Here is a 16,199-nt window from a genome sequence, read left to right as displayed (position 1 = left end):
GCACCACACCACAGATCCCGGTATGGAGAGATTGAGTAATTTGCTCTAGGGCACAGAGCTGCTAAATCTGGAGTCAGGAGAAGCCCTCGCCTAGTTCAAATGCTCCCACTTTACCCCGTGAACTCAAGTACTTGAACTTTCCCCTCTCCAGCTAGATGCACTGTGCATGTGTGCATGTGTGCATGTGTGCGTAGTGTGCGTGTGTGTTTGTGTGCACTTGCCTGGTGGGAGTAGAGATATCTACTGAGTTTTGCAAAATATTGAGCAAGCAAATCGGGGATTAAAACTTCATTTACCCCAGGAAAGAAGAAAGGGGATAAAACAATTGGAAATGTTCAGGTCTATACACAACCTTGCTGCCAACATACCACCTTCCCAATTTTGTTTCTCTGGATATGTGAATGGTTCACAGAGAAACAAAGGAGATGCCCCCTATCTACTTGTATCTCACATGTGTGGGGTTTTGGCTGGGTCTTTTCTTTAGAATAATGATAGACATTGTTGGAAAAGGAAAGGAGGGCATCTCTTTCCAGCACCCAAATGCCTTCCCCTGGGGTTTCAGGAGGTCCTACTGGGGGAGCAAACAGCACATGGGGTGGCTGGGTCCAGGTTGGACCACTAGTTAGTACACCTCTCTCAGGAATAGTACACACTCTCCAACACCAATCAGATGCATGATTGATCTTTGCCAATGCTGCAATGTTTGTTTTCAATCTTCTGAACTCTATTCTGCAACAGTAATTAATGTCAGACAGTGTACGTTCTGGTTAATGCAACCCCGCACCTCTAATAACTCAAATCTGAGATTTCTCTCTCCACCATGACCCCTCTTCATGCTTCATCTCTTCATGTATACATCTGGTTTAACTTTTTCTAATCTAAAATAAATCAGCATGAAAAGCATTAGATTTTTCATTTAGATTCTCGATTGCCTTTTATTACCGAGATAATATCCCTTATCTGATTGCAAATGGGGGCATTGTTCCTTGTTAGGATCTGAATGAGGATACCACAGTGACTCTCCTTGGGTTTCTCCTTCACTCTTGTCTCCAAGGGTGGTGTTTGGTGGGGTTCTGATTTGAAAATGAGACAAATCAGGATGTAAAGAGGATATATGATTTCAATCATTCCTTTTCTTGCAAGACACACAAGGAGGCAAACAGCCTCCCCAGCTGACTAATGAAATGTGGTCTGCAGAGTTCACTCTTGGTCTTCCCCCCGGGGCCATGTTAGCCCTCTCTGTTGGCAAGTAAAATGACAGCAGCAAGAATGAAGCACTTGCTGGAGATGTCTATGCAAACACCAGGCGTGGGAAGGAGAATAACTCCAAAATATAGGCATGTTAATTACCCAGTTACAAAGTCAAATTTAGCTGAACTATTTTGTATATCAAAGAGAAGGATGTCCCCTGATTCCTTAAGAATTCCTTCCAGCATGTTCTATTATGTTGGCTATCATTTGCAACATTTTCTCCCTACTCTAAAATGTGAGCTGATGACTCCACAAGCAGAATCCATTTCTTGAACCACGTAGAGACGTTTTCCCTAGACACTGTCTCCCGTCACCTTCTCCCTTCCCTCAGTTAGAGCTCTGCACGGTTTGAACTACTTCAGAACAAGTACTCTAAAGTCACTCTGACTTTGGAACACATCAGAAAGTTCTGAGAATTCAGTAGCCCACTCAAATCTTTAACTTTTAACTCAGTTGGTTTTTTTCTTCTTTCAAAGCAATACAGTCAAAAACAAAAGCACCAAGCAGGATGAGGCTTTACCTGTTCCCATGGAACTCCTAGAGGGGTAGGACTTAGTATTTTATATATTTTACACTGACAGCTGCTTTTTGTGATTTTTTTCAACTAGACTGGCCAAAAGCAATCTGAAAGGAGCCCTTTTATATCTGACTTTTACACCTTCTCGGAATTAAGGGCAGTGATGTCTTCTACTTTTTGAAGGCTAACATAATTTGGTCTTTAATGGCTTTATCACAGGAAAATTATAACAGTTACACTCTGGAGGGCTTACCATGAGGAAGCACAATGCTAAATGCTTCACAGCATTAAGTCATTTCCATGGCAACCCTGGAAAGAAGGGTCTACTATAATCCCACCTAAAGGCAAGGAGGCATTGTATTATTGCTCATAAGAAAACCAACGACAGTGTGAGCAACAGCTAAGTGTTAGGAGTCGCTACTGTGAGCCACACGTGGCCTAAGCACTTTCTACACAGGACCTTATTCCATCCCCACAGTAGCGTTTGATATCAATACCATCATAACACCATCTTATATACGAAGCCAGTGGTGCTGGAGAAGGTAGGTTCCATGGAGAGTTCCAGAGTTAAACATTGGCAGAGTCGGGCTATAAATACACACTTCCCTGCACGAGGGTCCAAGCCCTCGGCCCTCTGCTGCCTCAAGAGAACATCAATGGACTTGATTAAGATGCTGAAAGTTGTAATGGAAATTTATCATGTCACAAAATACTACAGACTGCAGGATTTCCACTACAGAACATGTTAGAATAGGTAACACTATGGCGACAAAAAGGATATTGGCTGGGGGAGGGCTCTGAGGGAGCAGGGCAGGGCAGTCTTTGGGTTGGTGAAAATGTCCCAGACATTTTCTGTCAGCATCTGCCAGAACAAAATGAACTGTGTCCTTTGAAAATGTCTGAATATTAATGTATGTAAATTATATCTTAATAAGGCTGATTTTAAAGAACACATATCATGTAAGCTCTGACTTGGCTTAGAGCTTCATCAAACACATAGTAGGAGAAATGAGTTTCAGATGTTGCTCTCAGAGGTCTCCCCAAGTGGTGGAAGAACCTACAAATGCGAACCGTCTATAAGTTGAAAATTCACCTTCTTATGAATACTAGGTGCAAGGCCAGCTTTATGGATGTGGGACCTGTATTTTGCACAGGCACCTATCCAAGAAGGTCTGTGCATTTGGCTTAATTGTCACCATCTTGAATAGGTTTTTATGGTGGTAAAAATACATAATATAAAATTCACCATTTTAACCATTTTTAAATGAACAACTAAGCACCTTCACAATGCTATGGAACCGTCACCAGTATCCATCTCCAGAACTCTCTCTCTATTCTCTCCCCCTGCCCCCAGCACCCCTTATTCTACCTTCTTTCTGCAAATTTGACTATTCCAGGCACCTCAGATAAGTGGAGTCCAATATTTGTCCTTCTGTGTCTGACTTCCTTCACTTAGTATAATGTCCTCCAAGTTCACTCGTGTTACAGGCAGATCGCCTTTTCATTCTGAAGATAGAGTGTCCTTTGAGGCACATCTACCTGTAATTCTGGTGAAATCCAATTAATCAGTTTTTCCTTTGGTATGTCACCGCTTTTGGTGTTTCCATCTTGAAATTTAATAATGGTATCTTTCAACTTGCATCTTGTGATTGAAGTCCAATGGGGCGGTGGAGTAGATGTGTGGGCAGAGGAGGTACACACATTGTGTGTGCTCACTCCTTTCTTGGCTGGCCCTTGACATAGGTGCCCCTCACTTAGAGTCTGGGTGAGCCTACATGCTCATGCTCATGGGATTGGGCAAAAATCACAGGGAATGTGAGTTGAGCATGTCACATCTAAGATCAAGTATGCAGCAATGCCAACTGCCCTGAAGCTGTGCCTTCTGCTGGCACCAACCCGACTGCAAGACAGTTAGGGAGGTAAAAGTGTTCTGAGAACGGCCAAGCAACCCTACCGTGGCTTCCATACTTACTCATGTTGCTGCCTGGGTTGGGCAACCATTTATGCTGAAATGATGATAGAAAAGGAAGGAAAGGTCGGGCAACCCAGAGCTGCCTCTCCGTGTGGTCCTTCCTTATTCCCCAACAAACCAAAAGCAGATGCTGATAGAATGTGGTCATATAAAGAAAGTGAGACTGGTGTGTTGGTTTTTGCAGCACTTCCATTATTCTAGTAAGAATGAAATACACATATTCTTGGATCAGCTGAAAAACACGATTATGGGCAACCGTGCATGGGCTCATACCGGTAATCCCAGCTACTTAGAAGGTGAAAATCAGGAGGATCACAGTTGGAGGCCAGCCCAGGCAAAATGTTCATGAGCCTCCTTCTCAACAAATGGCTGGATGCAGTGGTATGCACCTGTCATCCCCTGCTATGCTCTGTGGGAAAGCACAAACAGGAGGATTGTGGTCCAAGGTAGCCAAGGCATAAAACAAGATCCTACCTCAAAATTACCCAACACATAAAGTGCTAGAGGTGTGGGTGGCTCGGGTGACAGACTGCAAGCCTAGTAAGCATGAGGCCCTACGTTCAACACCCACTATGACTGCAACATTTGGTGGTTCCAAATATCACTTAATTGTTCTATGTATGTATTAAATACAAGCATTACACAATTCACAATACCAATTGTGAAATTGTCATTTTCATTACTGAGACCACCATTAAACAGCAAATTTAAAATGCCATGAAAACTAGAGAGAAAGAAAGAATGTGGGGAAAAATGAGAAAGCTTAGATTTGAGTGCCATTAGTGATCATTTCCCTGATTTTTTTAAATAAGGGGACCACAATTTCATTTTGCAATAGTCCTCACAAATTACATAGCTATTTCTATGGGACTATTTAATGAGTGTCTTCGTGTTTTTGTTCTTGTATATTAGTGCAGTGGTATATACATTTTGGAAGCTAACAAAGCTTCTTTCCTTCCAGTGATCAGTAAGGACTGGAGCACACAGTGAGTCCCAGTTGCTCCTGGGACCTTCATGGTTGATACAGACCCAGTCCCCTCCATCATCAGGCCCAGCTCACTGCCAATCAACAGGCTGCCACTCAGTGACTACAAAGCAACACACAGCAGCCAACAGAGCCAAGTGCTAAGAAGCCAGCAGGACCCAGAACTCATTAGTCAGGAGTTGAACACATTTGCAGCTAAAATAATGGTTTTCGTGAACTTTCTGTAAATTCAGGGCTGAATCAGAGACATCTGGGCCCTGATGCAGACGAGTCCCTGGGGTGCCCATGTACTTGCTCCTGGCTATAGGAGGCTGTGCTGGGAAGTGGCTTCTTGCCTTTGATATAAAATGACAAGCAGTTTGCCATATACTTTGGGAAAATACCCACACCCCATTTGGTTTCAGTCCTATTTGCTTCTCTGATACAATATTGTTTCTAAAGCTTGAGTTTTTTTCAAGCATACTCATTTTTGGAGCTGTCTCAAAGGCATTTTGGGATGAAGAAGGGCTTTAGATTAGACTCACTAAGAGGGAATGAAATTATTTTGCTATTTAGAATTTAATTAATGAAAAGAAGGATAAAACAAGTGACTTCCATTTTGTAGCTTCTCTTGGACAAACAACAGCTGATATCTATCCATACATCATCTGTCTATTGATCATTGAAAAATGAGTGAATCTGTAAGGGATCCTAACATAAGTATTGAGTCAGAGGAAGATCTTTCATGTGCCCAAAGTCAACTATCACTCACCCTGGTCTCAGGTTCTCATCTAATATGTATTTCATGTGCTTTCATTTATGCATTCAGTAATTCATTCCAACACAGTCCAGAAATGTCTACTGAAGACTGACCTGGTGTCGGGGTGCATGGTCCCATAGCAAGTCATGAGTACCCCTCTTCATGACAGAGGCTCTAACCTATGTACCTTCAATTCCAAGAGTACTTTGTATTTCCTTTTCTTCACAAATATAAGCATTTGAAAAAAATAGTTGGCGGGCAGAGTAGGGACCAGAAACTGCCCCTCAGATCCTACCCTAGATTCCCATCCTTGCTGTGTATAGAGTTACATTCTCTGGATTCTTTGAATGTCTAGAAATTTTTGACTGGATGCCACACATTGTGAATTTTATATTACTGGGTTTAGTTTGATAAAAAGTATTGAACTCCGTTTTGCTAACTGGTTAAACTACTCAAGAGATGCTTGGGTCTTCCAACAATTTTTTTTAATTGTTAGGGAATGGGTCTACAGGGCCTTTACTCTGTGGCTAGCTTAGTGACACTTCCAAAATATTACCTAGGAGTTCAGCTAAATTGTCCCCGAATTCTGTGAGGTCCCTACATTTCAGATGGAGGGCAGCTTGAGTGATCCACAGCCCCAAGGGGATGCTAAATGCTATTCATCTCATAGCTCCCCAGGAACTGTTTTTTCCTGGCCAGTTGTTCTTTGCCCCATCTCACAGAGTTTTGTCCTACAGAACACAGGTGGCTTTTTCAGCCAGACTCAAGCAGACCTGCAGCAATTTTCTGGAGTTCTGGCTTCCTCCTCTCAGGAACTGTGCCCTCAAATTCTAGCTGTGACCTCTCTCTTTTCAGTTCAGAGAAGCCACTGGACTCTGTTTAGGGTCTCCTTCTCTGTGCTACCATCTGGAAATGGTGGACATTTTACCAGAAATGTCTTCCCCTTCCCCAATCTTTTACCCTCACCCTTCCTGCTAAGCCCAGAAACCTCCCAAATTTCCATGATGAACATAGCCAAATGTCTCTTCCTCTGAGGGGGTCTTTCTGCGTCCTCAAGGTCCTCATTTCTGTGTAGACACTCACTGGCTGATGCTCCCACAGGAGCAACCAACAGGAGTGGAGCTCTGCTTCTGTGACCTATGTTTGCAGCATCTAATACTGTTCCTGCTACACAGGATGTTCTGGATTCAAACTTTAAAATGAGCCAGCACAAGTGTTTCCTCCCTGACTTCTCTGCTCGTTAGAGGAGGACTAGAACCTGGAACAGCAAAAACAAGCAGAGGAACTCCAGACTGGAGGGAGGCACTTACAGAGGAGTGGAGTCACAGTCTATGTAGCTGCCTCTCACCACTTAGTCCTGGCACTGGCAGCTTTCTCGGTGTCTCTGTGGCTGCCTCTGAGCTGGGTCCAGCCCATTAGATTTGCTACTGGCCTCTCTCCTCCCCGGCACCACATGACAATCACAGACTCAGAGTAGGATATCACAAGGCTGGAGTCCCCTTTGCCATTCTAACCGTGTCACTGTGCAGTCTGCATCATCACTCCAGGCCTCACAGATTTTCTCTCTAGAAAAATGGGGCTCGTGTGTCCCATACAGCTGTGGTGTGGATCAATGAGGCGAGTCAGGGATCAGCCAACACCAGTCTCCTTTGTTCCGTCTCTGACTCCCTAGGCTACTAGCACACAGTGATCCCAGCCTCACCACTGCTACACCACGCCCACAGCCCTTCACACACCAGTTTTCGTAGCACACTAGTTCACATTGGCATCATTGTCACTGCTTTCTCTATTCATGTGGTCACAAAGGATTGATCTGGGACTTCAGGTCAGGGCTTCAGACCTGCATCAGAATCAGGTTTCATGTCAAATACACGGACTTATGGGGGTAGGGGTGAGTAGCTAAGTGCAGAGCACTTGTCTATCATGCACAGGCTCTGGGTTTGATCCTCAGCACCACGAACCAACAAAAAACCAAAACCCACAGATTTCTAGATGGTGCCCTCCCAGAATCCAGATATCTGCAGTCTGAGAGTTCCCAATATTCCTAAGTACAATACGATGTGAGGCCCATTCAACCTCTATGAGGTGGTAAAATCCCATTAGGACCCTTGTAAGAGTTCTGAGGGATGTCTATTTTATATTGAAAATGCCCTGCTAGTGGACTGGGGTGTGGTTCGAGTGGTATAACACTTACCTAACAAGGGTGAGGTCCTGAATTCAATCTCCAGCACTACCAAAACAAAAACAGGCCAGGCATGGTGGCTTGGGCTTGGATTCTCAGCTACTCTGGAAGAAGATAGGAGGACTGCAGTTTTAAATTAAAAACTGGGTGGGGTGGCTACTCAGGAAGCAGAGGTAGGAGGATCCCAGTCCAAAGCTGGCCCTAGGCAAAAATGTGAGACCTTATCTGTAAAATAAACTAACACAAAAAGGGTAGGAGTATAGCAAGGATAAGGTCCTGAGTTCAAACTCCAGTACTGCCTTAAAAAATATGTTGCCATTTTCTGCCTTTGCCCTGGCTTTCTCATGTAGGAATCAGATATACAGGAACTCACATTCTCATGACACTCTGTCACTGATGGAATTTGCAGCTGGCCATAGGAGGAGTAGGCCATCAGCTTACAGCCAGTTTGTAACTAACTTCTCACTATCTTGAGACAAGGGCATTACCTGAGCCAAGAATGTAGACTACACAAAAGAATATGCAGGAAAGCATGGAAGGTCTGAAGTCCCTGTCACCTGGCATTTTGAGGGTGGGGAAGGATGGATGGGACTGTTTTTCTGTGACTTAAGCAAGATGGCTTGCAGAGGATAACATCCACAAGCACCGGTCACAACCCTGGGTCTGGGGGCCATATTTTTCATTCCACGTCTGTGGCAGGATGGTAGAAAAAGGTACACTGGAACTTGGACAATGATACTGGCTTTTATGTGGTACTCCCTCCATGCCAAGCATGGTTCTTCATGTAGACTCCTTTAATCCCCCCAATCACCCCAAAAGATAGATATTACCATTGTTCTCGTGAATATAAAAGAGTAAACTGAGCACAGACAGGACAAGGAAATCACCAAGGTTACTCAAATAGCAGGATCCCAGACAATCTCAATCCAGTGTCCTCACTTTAACCACACCAACACATTTCACCTCCCATCTTCCTTCCCTTGACTTGGCTGAAATGTGGACATGACCTCCCCACCAATGCCCAATTCCCTGGTAGAAATTGGCCAAAATGATATCAGATCTGAGCAGTATTGGCTGCAAATGCCCCAAGTCACACTTCACCTACAATAAAGCATTGTACAGTGTGGTGAGATGGACAGTGGTCACCATGCATGACTTCTGATGCGACAAAACTGTTTCCAGAGCTCTGACTGCCAGTCTCCCTTGGCAGGTGAGTGAGGTGCTGGAAGAATATGGTGAGGAGGTAGCATCAATACCCATGCATGGTCATCTCATTTACCTTTCTCCTCTAGATTTCTCTCTTTCTGCACTTGGATAGTGACTTCCAGTCAAGGCCAATGGAGGCTCCCAGTCCAGGCCAATGGAAATTCCCAGTCAAGGCCAAAAGTAGCTCCCACTCAAGGCCAATAGAAGCTCACAGTTATGGCCAATGGACACTCACAGTCAAAGTCAATGGAAGCCCCAATCATGGCCAATGGAAGCCTCATTCAAGGCCAGTGGAGGCTCCCAGTCAAGGCCATGGCCAATGGAGCCTGCATTGTTGGGGCTTCTAGCAGAAGCACTAAGCACATGCCCAGACAGGAGGCAAGACCTAAGGATGAGGTAGGGATTCCAGACCTGTTTGTGGAGTGGCAGAGCCAATTGCAATCATTATGGTCCATTGTGAAACACCTTTTTCTCAGCCTGCTCATTCTGGAGCACAGTCAGTCACCAGCATCTCCCAGCAAAAACATCATTTGGAGGCCAGGACTTCAGGAAGAAAAGTAAGATTCAGAAGACTTTGATCTGACTAAAGCACTTCAGCATGATTGGGAAATAGGCAAAATTCCTTTATTCCTTTTGATAACTGAGAAAGAAAAGGGAATGCTTATTTTTCCTCTGGTTTGGCTTCAGTGATTTCTTTTTTCTCTGGGTCAAATTATCTTGAGGCCCAAGCACTTAAAACTTGAGTACTTTTATTTCACAAGACCTCAAGACACAGCCCAACTTCTTGAAAGCATCCATCAAAGCCCACCTGGGCAAAGTCTACTTCCAGACACAAGGGAGGAGCCAGGCAAAAGGTATGAAACAATGGTTTCCAGAAAGCAATACAGAACTGTGCCCTAAGAGAGAGGAACCAAGAGAGGAGCCCCACAATTGCCCCACATGACTGCAGTTTCCAGGTCATGACCCTGGGATGGGAAACTCAGTAGAGCCTAGGAGGAGGCAGAGACAGGACTCAGGGAAACCTATGTAGCCAGAATTTGTGGAGAGCATGGAAATGCAAGGAAATAGAGAGCTAGCAACCTACAGGAACCCCTCAAGTCCTTCATTGAATACTAATCTGCACCTGTTTGAGAGAATACTACCTGAAAGCAGCAAAAGGAAAAAAACTACCAGAAAGTGGTAGGTCAGACAAGTGTAGGACCTCAGACAGAGCTGGAAAGAATTCAAGTTCTTACCAGCCCAAGTGCAAAGATTTCATCACACCTGTGACATCAAGTAAAACCCTCAGAAGGGGCATGTCTTCACTGAGGGGCTAAATTAACCCTAACCTAGAGTAGGGTTTCTCAGCTTCAAAATTACATATGTTTTAGGCTGGGTTATTCTCTGAAGGAAGGAAGGGAGCCATCTCACACACTGTACGAAGTTAGCAGCATCTCTGGTCTCTACCCACTAGAATCAGTGACATCTTCCCCCAAGTTGTCAAAACTGTCTCCAAACATTGCCAAGGAGCAAAATCATCCTTGGCTGAGAACCACTGCCCTGCATGAAGGCCTGCTTTACACCTGCTCCCATAGATCTCAAAGGTAAGCCTCAACAGCACTGAGCTGTCTATAAGTAGTTTGCCCTAATGCCAGAACAAAGTTCAGTGCTTCTCATGGAAGTACAACAAAAATAAGCAATCAACAATGTAAAACTCCAATGCAAAATTCAACCTAAAAACTGTCTGATGTGCAAAGGAGCAAGAAAATACAATCCTTAATCAAGAGGAAAACCAATCAGTAGAAACAGTTATAGAAGTAACAGTGAAATAATGGTGAAATGAGCAAATAAGGACCTTAAAAACTGCCAATATGAACATGCTTTGTGTGCTTGAGCAGGTAGAGGAAATCACCAACTGGATCAGGAGAGAAATGGAAGGTACAAGGAGCTGCCTGATATGTGTAATGTCTGCTTGTTGTCTGTTGCTGATGCTTTGACACTGCTCTGGAGCCCAGAGTCACAGTGGCTTTGGTTAGGTCACAGGCATAGGTAATTTTTTAAAGCTCACCATGATCCTTATACCCAACCAGAATTAAGCATTACTGGCTAAGTCCTCCTTCCACCCCTTTCAAAAAAAAAAAAAAAGATGAATAGAAAAAAGAGACACAACTGATGACAAGGGTTTCAGAAAATATTGAGAGGCAGGGCCAAATAGTGATTTCCAAATACAAAACCTTTCCCCGCTTCATCTCATGATTAAGTGCGTTAGAAACTGTCACCCATACAATGGACAAGCCTTGGCTGGCAAGTCCCGGTCTGTGCCTATCACCAAAGAGGTCTCCACAATCAATGAAGGGACCATTCCTCACTTCACACTCTGGGAGATTCGAGCACATCACAGAATTATAGGATTTCCCTTCCTGAAGTTGGCAAGGCCATCTGCGCTCTGCCTTGGGGAGACTCAGAAAGTATCCACGCTCACAATGTGGACAGCAGGCACAGCTGAAAGACAGGGCCCATTCATGGCTTTCTTGATACTTGAAATTTATCCAAACATATATGGGGAGATAAATGCCCTTAATGATCTGGGTTCCTGCTCATTTGGGGCATCTCAGAATCAATGGGGATCCAGGCTTTGCAAGGACAAGGATCTTCAGCATCCTCCCTCATCTGCTTCCCACCCTAGGTACCTTTCAGCACAGTGGCTTCTCCTCAAGGCAGTTTAAGGAAGGGAATGGGTGTGGCTGGACCATCCCTGGGCTGCAGTTATACTGGGTCACTGCTTACCCCAAGTGACAGATAGCTTCTCCAAGCATTAACACAGCTCAGGACTAAGGCCATTACAAATCTCTGTCTGTAGAACTTCCACTCAACCCAAGAAAGTTTGCAAGTTTTTGCAGAAAGAATTTGCAATCTATAAGGTTTTCCTAGGAACAAAATCACCCAAACTCACCTTTATGGAAAACCAACCAGTTTCTTTAATCCAGCACCTTTGTGCATTGAAAGTTCATCCCAGTGACCTTGCTCATTTTTCACCCCACTGGGCACTATGTGGTCACAGCCCAGGACAGCTTGATGGATGGCCCCTGAGCTGCTGGAAGAGGAGGAGTCACGGGGTCAAGTCCAATGACAGGACCCAGAGGCTGTTAACTGGGCTCACTCAACTGTTCAGCTTGTGAAACAGAGCAAGGAAGTTTGCTTCTTCCTACCTTCCTCAATCTAAGAGGTGCTGACATGCCCCACTGAGAGTAATCATAATAGTTCAATGGATGGGGATATTTTTAATCAAGACATGTTTGTTACTGAGAGTTAAGCAAACCTCAAAATTCAGAAGGACAGCAGACATATATCCTATCTGTTGTTTTTCAAACTTGGCCTACCCTTGAGCCCAGTAAACAGGCCCTGCCTAGACCATGTCTCACATCACAGACGCAGGGAAAACCATCCAGATAATTAAACAGATGGCCAGGGGAAGGGCCTGAGCCTCATTTTACCAACCATGGCTCAACTCTTGGCTGTAAAAGGCAGTGGAGGAACAAACCACAAAAAAGTAGCTATGATGATCAATGTATTTGAAGTTTTTTACAATGTTCTTTAAAGATTCACTTTTGTTACATTGTTATCTTCAGTGTGACTATACTAATGCAGGAATAAATGAAGTTTTATGCATGAAAAAAATGGGGACATAAAATTGACTGTTTGCTACATAGGGCTTAAAACATAACCATGAATTATTGTAAGACTGTAAAACGTGTGATGATATAATTCAGCAAGTTTTTCCCTCTCTAGAGGACTGTAAAGTAACCTCAATGAAAATGATAAAATTCTGTCCCCATCCCATTAATTACTTGTGAATAATAACAGCTCTGGTTTCTTTCAATTATATTCTAATTGCATACCTTTTGCTCTGGTTGATTGGGCAATGAAGTAATGAGCAACGATTACTGAATTTAATTAACACCATTATTCCTGTGGCCTTTACATCTGGGTTGTGAACATGGAAATTCACTCTCCCAGGGCTGGAACTGGAAGAAGCCAGCCTTGAACCCTGTAAAACCTGTTTTTTCCACATTGTGCTGGCTTCCTTCTGCCAAGTGTAGAGAACAAAAGAGTTGAAGTATTTGCCGGCTATCAGACCATGGGACGGCCTCCCTAATAACAGCATCAATATTCAGAAAGGTTGTCTTTTCATAAAGCATTAGCAATTTGCATGTTACATTCATCAAAAGAGATGGGTAAGTGAGCTATCTGGGAGTCAATTACAGTGTCATTCATAATTTATTCCATGTACGATAAAGAGCTGATCAGATTTCATGTGTGTTTACTTTCTGAAAAGATAACTGCTTATGGCTGATACCACTGCAGAATGCAAATATGTTTCATAGTAATGTGTTCATCTCACTTTGCTGTCTAAATTGCCAGTGTTTGCCTTTGTTTCTATAAAGTTGTCTGTGCTTAAAAATGAGAGCTCACCCTCAAAAATGGAAAGACCTTTCTTGGATCATTCTATTTAGTTGTATCAAAGCATGTCATGTATATCCTCCTGCATGACACATCAGGAAACAAATAGAAATTTTATTATAGCATATAATAGTTGTACAAGGAGATACATTGTGATATTTACATGTGTCTTTACAATATATCTTAGATTCACCCCTCCATCGTTCTCCCTCCTCCCCCTTCCCCCCCACCCCCGCCCCTTCTTAGTATAATTTCAACAGGTTTCATTCTTTAAAGACAGATAACTGCACATTTATAGAACACTGAACTCATAAAATGCACTGCATTTTCTAAATGTGAACACCAATGGCCCACCGGCAGAAGTCTTCCGAGCCTTATGAAATGTTTGTAACGGCAGAAACTTGGCGTGTGTAAATGACATTGATCCAACATGCTACCCCTGTAACAATGTTGCAAAAATTGAAATAAAGAACAAATAGTCTTTTTTCAAATCCCTCAGGAAAGACTACAAATAGATGTGATTAATTTATTAAGCCAGGTAAGACACCTGAACTGTATATGTGACACGCACCCCTCCACCTCTCTCGGAACCGAGAGCACCCCCGCAGTTCCCCACCTGCCCACGGTACCTCATATCTGCTGGCTGGCTCCTGGGCGGGCTGCAGGCCTTGGCACACATGGATAATACACACTTTGGCTCTTCTCTGGGAGGGAAACCAGTTACTCTTCACAAAATCCGTGATCATCGCATGCTTTTTCGGCTCGGTGCTAAAGGTCTTTATCTGGAACGGACAGTGGACAGGCGTTCCCTTGCGGCCCTGCACAGGAGTTTTTGCAATCATTCCAGTGCACTGCGTGATCCTGCTCGGATTCTTGTGACTTCGGCAAGCCAGCCTGGCAAACACAATTTTCTTTGTTTCACCCAGGTATTGAGTGCAGCAGGAGGGGCTTGGGAAGCGCCCCAGCCAGGCCTGGCTCAGGGCTTTCCAACTTCACAGCCAGTTCCCAAATCCCAGTTGCAGGATGAAGGATGAGGACATGGAAACCTCCAGCGTGACCTTTCCATGACACGAGAAAAAAAAAAAAAACCCTCTTGCTGGGATCTGACCAACACCAGCCATGTCCCCCAGCTGGTGGGTCACTCTGTTTTCTGATTTCAAAGAAACACGTTTCTTTCCCACTGCACTCAAGTTCTGAGCGCAGAATTTGCCTGGTTACCAAAAGATACAATGTTTCTGTTTCTAGGCCCTCAAATACAAATAAATTATTTACAGAGCTCTGTACAAAGGACCCAGGAGAGATAATTGATGCCTTTTAGAATTCCTACTTTTTCTTGCCAGGACTGAAAGGAGCAAGTGCAGACTGCCTACTGACACAAAGAGCGTTCTCAGCCCTAGAAAAGATAAGGGACACATTCAAGGGACAAAGAGACTCCCAGCACAGAAATGAAGACTGCTAGAGAATTTGGGAAAAGCATTGGGCCAGAACACTGGCTCACATGGGGGCTCAAGACCCCGATCAACAGTGGAAGTCCCTTCTCTACCCTGAGCCTCAGTTTCCCCCAGGAAGAGCACTGAATGATACTCAAGGGACAGTTGCACATTTCTGCTCAAATTATTTCCCAAAGTTCTCTCCCTACACTTAGAAAATAGTGGAAATTTACATGAGGCTAAAATGATTAGATTCCAAATTTCAAATCATTTAGAAATGTGGATCCATGATAGTCTCACTTTTCATTTCATGTTTTGCCATTTCTATTCACTAGGTGAATAGAAAAAATCTAGTGTTTTGGAGGTTAAAATGACAAGTCTTGGGTCAAAGATGTGTGCCAGGAGGAAATAGATGACAAGTGCTCTGGCTTCTCCAAGTCCAGACACAAAACTGTTCTTTACAGGAACTTATTCTTGACTTTAGCAAAGCTGAACCCTTGAAAATTTAATTCACCTGCCTGATATCGCAAGCCATAGAAGAGGCTGAATGAAGGGCTGCAATGACTTTCCTGAGAACAGAGCTACAGTTCCTGACCCTGTACCTTACCCCATCTGCTCTAGGTGGGAGGTCTGCAAGCCACACTCAGCTAGGACTTGGCTAGTGGATTGCTAAACTTTTGGAAACAAGGGAAATGTAGAGACTGAGAACTAAACCACAGGAGGAGATGAAAGACAATAAAGACCTTTCAGACCGATGTTCTCATCGGAGTGTGAAAACAGTAGATCCACAGAGAATGAACACCAGCCCAACATCTCAGAGTGGCATTCACTTTACCTTAAACAAAACACTGCCTAATTCTGCCTCTGATTCTCCCAAGGATATCAGCCAGGATGCCAGACCCAACTGATGGAAGCCAAGATCCATGATTCAAACCTGAGAGTCATGCTGGAGACTCCCCAGTGAACTACACTGTGGAGCACCATCTTGGATTTGGAAGTTCCGTGATAAAGACAGCCAGGGAAGAAATTTAGGCAATAAAGAAATTAAAACTAAATAAGGACCTCAAAGAAAGAAGGAATCTGCTTGCCTGGCTTGGAGCCATAAAGACCAATTCCTATACCCCTATATAGCCGTCCGTTTGAACCAGCTTCTGGTGGTGCCTATCTGTTCCTGCCCAGCAGATCCTGAAGTTCTGGTAATAAGCAGTCAGGTCTTTTCTAGCACCACAGTGCACTAATGGACCACAGGCCCTGTGGAGGCCTATAGGACTGCCCATCCCACTATGGCCCCAAGGCCACCAAGAAGAGGTTTTCTGAGGAATGCCTGGCTGCTATGGAAACCACTGGTCATAGGCAGTGTCAGAGATTCTGGAGATCATCCAGGGTGTAGGTAACTTCTCCCTCTTCCTTGACTGAAGCAAGCTGTGGCTGAACTTTCATTGAGCAGTATGACCACAGGAGAAAACTGTGGTGTGAT

The 16,199-nt window shown here is 44.0% G+C and overlaps 1 protein-coding gene across 8 annotated transcripts in view; it reads right to left on the bottom strand.

The window, feature by feature from the left end:
- C7H10orf90 (chromosome 7 C10orf90 homolog) overlaps window positions 1–14,681 on the bottom strand; it is a 241,458-nt gene extending 226,777 nt beyond the window's left edge. For 2 of the 8 annotated variants that reach the window (XM_074078068.1, XM_074078067.1), the window contains exon 1: window positions 11,785–12,597. Coding sequence is in view for 4 of the 8 variants with exons in the window: in XM_074078059.1 (XP_073934160.1) it covers window positions 13,922–14,134 (213 nt within the window). In the remaining 4 variants the exon portion in view is untranslated. Of the gene's footprint in view, window positions 1–11,784; window positions 12,598–13,921 lie in introns of those variants that run through there. The other 6 variants (XM_074078059.1, XM_074078060.1, XM_074078064.1 and 3 more) reach the window with 6 other exon arrangements.
- Between the last annotated feature and the right edge of the window lie 1,518 nt (window positions 14,682–16,199).

The sequence above is a fragment of the Castor canadensis genome, chromosome 7 (genome assembly GCF_047511655.1).
Source record: "Castor canadensis chromosome 7, mCasCan1.hap1v2, whole genome shotgun sequence".
NCBI lineage: Eukaryota > Metazoa > Chordata > Mammalia > Rodentia > Castoridae > Castor > Castor canadensis.
This window is presented reverse-complemented; position numbering and strand designations above follow the sequence as displayed.